The sequence below is a fragment of the Coregonus clupeaformis genome, unplaced genomic scaffold (assembly GCF_020615455.1).
Source record: "Coregonus clupeaformis isolate EN_2021a unplaced genomic scaffold, ASM2061545v1 scaf1498, whole genome shotgun sequence".
NCBI classification, from domain to species: Eukaryota; Metazoa; Chordata; class Actinopteri; order Salmoniformes; family Salmonidae; genus Coregonus; species Coregonus clupeaformis.
This window is the reverse complement of record NW_025534952.1, coordinates 52,501-62,019: the sequence shown is the minus strand read 5'-3', so window position 1 is coordinate 62,019 and position 9,519 is coordinate 52,501. Positions and strand designations below refer to the sequence as shown.

At 42.8% G+C, this 9,519-nt stretch overlaps 1 protein-coding gene and 1 long non-coding RNA gene across 2 annotated transcripts in view; one reads left to right on the top strand and one right to left on the bottom strand.

Annotated features, from left to right (window-relative positions):
• Window positions 1-466: 466 nt before the first annotated feature.
• On the bottom strand, window positions 467-853 carry LOC121559291. Its single transcript, XR_005998729.2, has 3 exons — window positions 815-853; window positions 582-660; window positions 467-489 (listed from the first exon to the last, which is right to left on the bottom strand). It is a non-coding gene; the product is annotated as an uncharacterized LOC121559291 (long non-coding RNA).
• Window positions 854-9,327: 8,474 nt separating this feature from the next.
• Window positions 9,328-9,519, top strand: part of LOC121540833 (vicilin-like seed storage protein At2g18540) — a 4,509-nt gene continuing 4,317 nt past the window's right edge. Inside the window, exon 1 of the mRNA XM_045218320.1 lies at window positions 9,328-9,519. This exon is cut by the window's right edge and continues 62 nt beyond it. Within this exon, the coding sequence (XP_045074255.1) occupies window positions 9,362-9,519 (158 nt within the window). The 5' untranslated portion in view covers window positions 9,328-9,361.

Sequence of the window (9,519 nt, the reverse complement as noted above, 5' to 3'; positions counted from 1 at the left end):
TTAATATAAAAAATAAAGTGCAACCAACATTTCTTCAGGTTGAATGAGCAGTGGATGAACCTGCTACTACTCTCATTTTAATAAACAAACAATATTCAACAAAAGATCAAGTGTAACCCACTAGGCTACTCTTCAATGACTACAGATTTTTTTTTAAAAATATCAACTGATCAACATGATCTGGCCGCAGAACACTTCTCTGTGTGTTCACTATGTCGCCATCAGTACTAAAAACTCGTTCTGCTGGCACACTGGTGCCTGGAATGCACAGGTACCGTTTAGCAAGGGTGGAAAGTACAGGTAGCTCTTTCTCCTGAGATCTCCACCACTTCATGGCATTTTCAGTCAAAGGCAACGCATCTTTTGCTCGGTACCTTAACACCTCTGCTCTGGCTGTCTCGCTTGTGGATTTTCTTTCTCTTTGGGTGAAGGAATCGCCAAACAGCGCATCTAAGGCTTTCTTCTCACAAGGAGGTGACTCATTTGGAGCTACAATATAATAAATATATTTCAAAATATAGTCATGTTTCTCATTAATACAAAACAACAACAATCTTTTATTGGTATCACATGAAACACACCTGTGGTCTCTTCATTGAATCCTGACAGCTTTGTGCTTGAGCTTCCCTCGTCTTCCTCCTGATTTCCCATTGCTTGCATCTATTGATGTAAGAATGTGTGAACTGTTCAAATTTCTGCTCTGTAATACTGCACACATAAATTTAGAGGAAGATAAAGAACAGATGAGATTTGAGAGAGGACCAATGAAAGGGGAGAATAGAAAAGAGCAGAGGAAAGAGGAGAGAAGAGTTACCTGGTGGGACACTTCTGCCTCAAAAACCAGTTTTGTGTATACCTGTTCTCTGTCCTCTTTTTCCAGGTAGGGCAGTTCAACGCTGATGCTGTTTAAAGAACAAGAATATTGCATTCATTGCATTATTAAATTAAGTTGACCTGAAATTGCAAGTGATGACCACCTCCTCATACACAAAATAATCAGAAGATTAAACTTTAGTATGTTTAAAAGAAATGTGGCACAGTGATGATGTAAAGCCACCATGAACTAAGAATTGTATTGCAGATATCTTGTTTACTTTTCCATATAAAAAAACAACTCAAATTCAAACTTGAAAACGCAAAGGTGTGGCATTTTACAAATTAATACAGTCTAATAACCTAAAATATTAACCAAGTTGATTTTAATTAAGACTCCAAATTAATTACCTATGTTGAGAGCATCTTGGGTGCCTCTGTAGCGTGTGGAGAGGTCACTGGCCATCACCCTCTTAATCTCTGCAACCAGGGTTGAGTCGTCTTCGCATGGCTGTAGGTGTTTCAGCAGTTTTGCTTGAAGAGGAGCAATTACAGAGAGAGTTGGCTGGTCTTCTTCACACATCACAGTGGTTGCCATTTTGACAGGACCCATCAACTGAACAATGTCATCCATGTTGGCAATATCACTCTCACTCAGCGTGCCTACATCTGTGACCCCCTTAAGTAGATCCTTGGACATCAGAGTTGCCATTATAGCTGGCTGTTGTTCCAAAAAACGTTCAAGCATTTCGAATGAACTGTTCCATCTGGTGATTATGTCTTGGATCAGTTTATGTTTTGGTAAATCCATCAGAGTTAGTTTTTCCTGTAGGGCGTGACATGCAATCGGGCTGCGGTGAAAATATCCAACAATTTTTCGCACTTTCCCCAACAACCTGGAAGCACGGTCCACCCCCAAACCCTTCTGCGAGGCAAGGCTGAGTGTATGTGCGAAGCAGGTAATGTGTGGACTGAACTGGGCTTCTGCACCGGCCACAATCATATTCCTGGCGTTATCTGTGACGATGGCAGGATTCTTGAAGTAGATTTTCCACTCCATGCAGGCTTCACGCAGTAACGCGCCAATATTTTTACCAGTATGGGCTTCATTTAAAACTCTGGTTAGCAGAACAAAGGTCTTCATTTTCCACTCCTGATCAATGTGATGAGAGGTAATTGTCACATACCCTTGATTTGAGCATGACGTCCAGCCATCTGTCGTTATCGCTACTCGTTCAGCTTGAAAAAGCGACAGCTTCACATCATTCTTAGTACTTTCGTACAATGCAGGAATAACCTTTTCTGAGAAGTGTGGTCGGCTTGGTATTGTGTACCTTGGCTCCAATGTTTGAATCATTTCACGGAATCCCGGATTTTCAACCACACTGTAGGGTCGCATGTCTTTGCAGATAAACTTGGCAATTGTTGCCGTGATGTTTTTCGCCCGAGCTGAGTTTTGGCCTAGTCTCTGAGTAAACATGCAGGCGAGACCTGAGGCTTCTGCAGAGTTGACTTTACCTTTCGCTGCTGTAGCAGCGGGAACGCTGCAAGAGGTGCCTGGACGGTCGGTGTGGTGTGAAATCCCATGGCGCCTTAGTAGGTGGTTGGAGAGATTTGTCGTGTTGCCGTTGTACTTTACTTGACCTTTACATATCCTACAAACAGCGAGCGACTTATTTAGAACATCTCCGTCTTTGCAAAAGCCAAAGTGTTTCCACACACTGGACCGCAATGGTGGCTTGATATTTTCTCGCTCTTCGGCTTCTCCTCTTTCGTCCGCCATGCTATGTTTGGTTGTCTTTGCGCCTTTGCGCTGCTGTTGGCGCGATGACGTCACGGATAGGCAGACTGAATCGAGTAATGTTTAAAGCCTTTATCATTAAAAGTGCTAAGAAAAAACATCCATATGAAGTCTGACGTGCTTAAATCCAATGGGTTATTTCATAGTATCAATACAATCGATTTATTACATTTTAAAACAATGTTAGATCGATATATGTTGTCCAAAAGGCCAACTCGCCGAGCACAGATCGATGTAGTTGGATCATAGGAATATAAATCGATACATCGATGTAGTAGATGGATCGTTACACCCCTAACTACTTTGTATCCTTTTCTCTCTCACTCTCCTCCAACACTACTCACTCTGCCCCTACTCAGATGGTAATGCGCCGTCGCAACCTTCGCTCTCTCTCTCCCGCTACTCTCTCCTCTTCCATCCTATCATCTCTTCCCTCTGCTCAATCCTTCTCCCTCCAATCTCCTGATTCTGCCTCCTCAATCCTCCTCTCCTCCCTTTCTGCATCCTTTGACTCTCTATGTCCCCTATCCTCCCGGCCGGCTCGGTCCTCCCCCTCCTGCTCCGTGGCTTGATGACTCATTGCGAGCTCACAGAACAGGGCTCCGGGCAGCCGAGCGGAAATGGAGGAAAACTAGACTCCCTGCGGACCTGGCATCTTTTCACTCCCTCCTCTCTACATTTTCTTCCTCTGTTTCTGCTGCTAAAGCCACTTTCTACCACTCTAAATTCCAAGCATCTGCCTCTAACCCTAGGAAGCTCTTTGCCACCTTCTCCTCCCTGCTGAATCCTCCTCCCCCTCCCCCCTCTCTGTGGATGACTTCGTCAACCATTTAGAAAAGAAGGTTGACGACATCCGATCCTAGTTTGTTAAGTCAAATGACACTGCTGGTCCTGCTCACACTGCCCTACCCTATGCTTTGACTTCTTTCTCCCCTCTCTCTCCAGATGAAGTCTTCCGACTTGTGACGGCCGGCCGCCCAACAACCTGCCCTATCACCTCCTCTCTTCTCCAGACCATCTCCGGTGACCTTCTCCCTTACCTCACCTCGTTCATCAACTCATCCTTGACCGCTGGCTATGTCCCTTCCGTCTTCAAGAGAGCGAGAGTTGCACCCCTTCTCAAAAAAACCTACACTCGATCCCTCCGATGTCAACAACTACAGACCAGTATCCCTTCTTTCTTTTCTCTCCAAAACTCTTGAGCGTGCCGTCTTTAGCCAACTCTCTTGCTATCTCTCTCAGAATGACATTCTTGATCCAAACCAGTCAGGTTTCAAGACTGGTCATTCAACTGAAACTGCTCTTCTCTGTGTCACGGAGGCTCTCCGCACTGCTAAAGCTAACACTCTCTCCTCTGCTCTTGTCCTTCTAGACCTGTCTGCTGCCTTTGATACTGTGAACCATCAGATCCTCCTCTCCACCCTCTCCGAGTTGGGCATCTCCGGCGCGGCTCACTCTTGGATTGCGTCCTACCTGACCGGTCGCTCCTACCAAGTGGCATGGCGAGAATCTGTCTCCGCACCACGTGCTCTCACCACAAGTGTGCCCCAGGGCTCAGTTCTAGGCCCTCTCCTCTTCTCGCTATACACCAAGTCACTTGGCTCTGTCATATCCTCACATGGCCTCTCCTATCATTGCTACGCAGACGACACACAACTTATCTTCTCCATTCCCCCTTCTGATAACCGGGTGGCGAATTGCATCTCTGCATGTCTGGCAGACATATCAGTATGGATGACGGATCACCACCTCAAGCTGAACCTTGGCAAGACGGAGCTGCTCTTCCTCCCGTGGAAGGACTGCCCGTTCCATGATCTTGCCATCACGGTTGACAACTCTGTTGTGTCCTCCTCCCAGAGTGCGAAGAGCCTTGGCGTGACCCTGGACAACACCCTATCGTTCTCCGCTAACATCAAGGCGGTGAACCGATCATGTAGGTTCATGCGTTTTTTTTTTGCAGTAGTTTGTGCGTTTAAATGCAGTGGGAATAGACTGACAACACGAAGGCTACCGTGCAAGCGCTATAGCGGTTATTAGGCCTACCGTATGAGGTGATTGCAAACTCCAAGAACAAATCGCGTAACATCCAATTGACCCGACATAGTGAATCTACCCAAGCCAGGGCCGCCGCCGCATTCCGCGGCCCAGCTGTCAAACATTCTACAACTCAGAATTGGCTTGCTTTCAAAACTAAGTTCTGGGCAATGGATAGTCTCGCTGCTATGATACAAATGCATCTATAAAATAAAAACAAAAGACTGCACTAAACTGTCCTTGTTGTCTGTTTTAGATAGACCTATAGAGTGCCCTTTACATCTACGCCTAATTTAGGCTTTAACATACCATGTCATTCGTTGACAATAACAATAATGTATTGTCTTTCATCAGCAAAAAGGTTAGGGGCAGGCAACAAAACATTCATATATTTTGAGACTAAGATCCAGAGAATTGTGAATGCGCACGTTACGTGTTTACGCGAATGTGGATAGCGAATATATCCAACAAAGAGAACATACTATAGGCTATAAATCACCTATCTGTCCCTAGATGTCTCAGTCGGAATATATTAGTAGCATATATCTTTGCACTTAATACCCAGTTTATCTTTTGACACTTACTGACTTTGAACGGGTGATGTATACTGCCTGAAACGCGTTTTTTATTGTCAGAATCACACGGTTTAACAATACTTCGAAGACGCTGTTTTTCAGGAGGAGTTGGGATGCCAATAACCTCGGTTGTTTTTCCATGTCTTCACCAATAAGTCACCGCACTAGGTGACTTAGAGAGCGTATCAATGTTATCATAATCTAAGCATTTCTTTAGTAATTTATCGGGTTACTGAGACCCATTCTCTACACAAGGAAACAATGTTGCTGTTTTCGACTGCCACAATTGGATAGCGGATTCTCCATTCAACAAAAGGGGACGGGCTGAAATTACGCTTGACGTCACGACGTATTCCAATTTTGGTGCTAGAGAAAGAGGCTTTGAGATGAGCTTGTTCAGAGAGCAAATATTTCAATAAAATAAAATATAATTAATATGATTGTAGGCCTATGTGTATATTTGTAAAATAAATACAATTAAATAAGTGTTATGTATTTTAAAAACGTCAGAATGACACTCAAACGGACCATTATTATTTCACTTTCATGTTAGGCTTACTACTTCTATCCAATAGAGATAGATCGAGGTCTCTAGTGGCCAAAAGCCTGATCGTTTTAGCATGGGCAGCACCATTGAGGACTTTCACCATTTTGAAGTAGTGAACTGGATGGGACTTCCTAGGGGTTAAGGAAGGATCACAGAATTCCATCCAGGTCACCAAGAGGGATCAGCCAATGAATTATACTTGTGAGCAAACATTCCATAACTACAGGTGGCAGTAAATCGCCAACCTTGGCATTATATCTGTTCAAACAACACACTCTAGGTGGCAGTATGCACCCTTTCAGTTTGTTTACCAACTCATAAAAGTAGTAGTAGAAGAAAATGGACTACTTCAAAATGGAGATGGCCTTAATGGCAGTGCCCGTGCTCTCACAGACGCCATAATGGGACAGATACAATGATGCCATGTCTATCTAAGTCTATGTTCTATCCAGCACTTATAGTCCTTGATTTTGTGCCATAGGTGGACAAAAAATGAGTTTTATTTTGACATGAGGTAAGCCGAGAGGAAGTGGGTCTACAACAGACCCACGTTTGTAAAGTATGTTCAATAATATTATCCTTTAGTTATTTTGTCTCAAATTACCCCTCTCATAATGACCAACCGCCCTGCCCACCGGCACATTAAGTTTAAATGGAATTGTATTTAACTTCTGGCTTCCCACGGACTGTTGTTGTGCAACCGAGTACATTTGAAAGCAACGCTAGTGTGTGTACTGTAAATACAGCTGCGTTGCTAAAAGTAACTAGTACATTGGGTGCAGTAGGTCTTTAGACTCTCCTGGAGGTGGTTTGTAAATCTTCCCTAGCGTGAGGTCATTTTTTTCTTATTTCTCTGGACTCTCGTTTGAGGTCAAGCAGGTCATAAACAGTTTCTCTGTATTGTAAAATTATGCTTTTGTTAATTCCATGAAGTTTGGACGTTGAAAGGGATTGATGCATTTCTCACAAAATGTATTGCTGCAAAACAGATCAATCTATGTGCTAGTTAGTCACTGCAGTAGATCATTCAAGAAAACAACGTCTTCAATGGCCAGTACTGTATAATCAATGATCTCACTAACAAAGCATCATTGGTTTAATTGGAACACAACACATCTCTGTTATGTAGTGGCTGTGTGAGCAATGACAGCTTTGTCAGAGTCCCATTACAATGAACTGGGAGTCTGTAGTTGTACATAGTGAAGCATTGAGGATGAGTAGAATGCCATCTTGGAGTGATGTCATAATGGATCATGGGGTCATAAGAAGATAGAATCCTCTTGCCATTAGGCTAGAATCTTAGGTGGGAGAACATTCAGAGAGAAGGTTAGTTGGAGAAAGTCATCATATTGGTAAGTCATGTTTCTAAATTGTTCCTAAAGTTATGGTGAATCTACTATAATGGAGAGGACGGTTTTAGGCAAATATGATAGAATTTCATATCACTTTGCGTAGCCTACGGCGAGTATCAAATTCCTGTCTTATGTTTAAATGAATATTTTCATGGTTAAATATTGGTATGCATTAATTTATCTAAACTGATTACTGTATAATCTAGATTACCGAACCTGAGAGTGATTTCTGATGAGATTGAATTGATTAGTACTGTCTTAAAACACATTTAACAGCATAGTGTACTATACTATAAACATTTTTGAAAAGATTTACACAAAATCTATAGTATAAAGAGAAGTTTGCATAATTGGTTGGTCACAGCTTGTTTAGTTTGGATACAGGGCTGTTTTATGGTGAGATGCAAAATAATGTGTTAGAGGCACTAGAAATGTAGGCATTGATGAAAGGCACCGCATAGGGTAAAAGGCTTTAATAGTAGTTTGAATGGCTATAGGGACACTGAGAGGTCATGTTTATTGGACATACTGTCACTATAATCACAGGATGCATAGCCGCGGGAAGTAGTTGTCACGATCGTCGGGAACAGAGGAGGACCAAGGCGCAGCGTGGAATGCGAACATATTTATTAATTGATGATCACACGAACAAAAATGAAAACGTGACGTCCCTGGTTACATTCACAAACCAACACGGAACAAGAAACCACACCAAATGAATGCCTAACGGCTACCTAAGTATGACTCCCAATCAGAGACAACGAGCTACAGCCGTCTCTGATTGGGAGCCACCCTGGCCAACATAGATATACAAAACCAGAACAAACACAAATGAAAACTCACACCCTGGCTCAACATACTAGAGTCCCCAGAGCCAGGGCGTGACAGTACCGAGTGGAGGACAGAGGAGCCTCTTAAAGAAGAAGTTACAGGTCTGTGAGAGCCAGAAATCTTGCTTGTTTGTAGGTGACCAAATACTTATTTTCCACCATAATTTGCAAATAAATTCATTAAAAATCCTACAATGTGATTTTCTTGAATTTTTTTTCTCTATTTGTCTGTCATAGTTGACGTGTACCTATGATGAAATTACAGGCCTCTCTCATCTTTTTAAGTGGGAGAACTTGCACAATTGGTGGCTGACTAAATTCTTTTTTCCCCCACTGTAAATGTAGATTCTGTCAATTTGGAATTTACGTTAATGTCAAATTAATCTTTGGCAATTGGGTAACAAATTAATGTGGAACTGTTAAAAGTGATTTGCTTAATTTATTTTGATGCCGATGCTGTCTTTAGGTTGTTTAAGGATTTGTTTTCCATTAGCAGCATCCTGTAGGTTGCTAACATTTTCGAAACTCTCTTTTAGAGCTCATTCGTATTGGAAGTGCACAGTATTGGTCAGGGCGACTTGCATGTTGTGGTGGGCCTGCTAAGGAAGGAGGTGGGCCTGCTGAAGCAATTGGCCTGTATGGGGGAGATGAGATGGATAGAGAGACAGTCTCTGGAGATGAATAGAGAGATGGTGTTGAAGGAAGTGGAGAGGGAGGAGAAGAAGGAGCATGCAAAAATAAATCAGATGAAGGATGAAGAGTTCCTGTTGATGGATATTAGAATGAGGGAAAGGGAGAGAGAGATGGAGGAGGAAAGGAGGAAGTTAATGGAGAAATCTGAGAGGCAAAAGGTAGAGAAACAGATGGCGCTCCAGAAGAAAAGACAGGAGGAGAGAGACAAGTGGGAGATATCTGAAAAGAAGAGAGTGGAGGAATGGAAAGAGTTTTACTGGAAGGAAGAAAAAAACCAAAAGGAAGATGCATGGATGAAAGCAGAGAGGAAGGCAAAGAGTAGCTTAGTGGTTAAGAGCGTTGTGCCAGTAACCGAAAGGTCGCTGGTTCTAATCACCGAACCGACTAGGTGAAAAATCTGTCGATGTGCCCTTGAGCAAGGCACTTAACCCTAATTGCTCCTGTAAGTCGCTCTGGATAAGAGCGTCTGCTAAATGACTATTTATTTTTTATTTTATTTTAGAAAGGTGGAAGAAGCAAATAGAAAGGTGGAAGAAGCAAAGAGAAAGATGGAAGAAGCAAAGAGAAAGGTGGAAGAAGCAAAGAGAAAGATGGAAGAAGCAAAGATAAAGGTGGAAGAAGCAAAGAGAATGATGGAAGAAGCAAAGAGAACGGTGGAAGAAGCAAAGAGAAAGGTGGAAGAAGCAAAGAGAAAGGTGGAAGAAGCAAAGAAAAAGATGGGAGAAGAACAACAGATGCTGAAAAAGCAAGCCAGGCTAACGGAGACCCTGAGCGATAGAAAAAGAAGAGACGGGGAAGAGAGAAAGGAAGATGAAAATAAGTGTGTGAAGGAAGCAAGGGAAGGAGACAGGAGAGAGCTCCTGAAAGAAAAGAG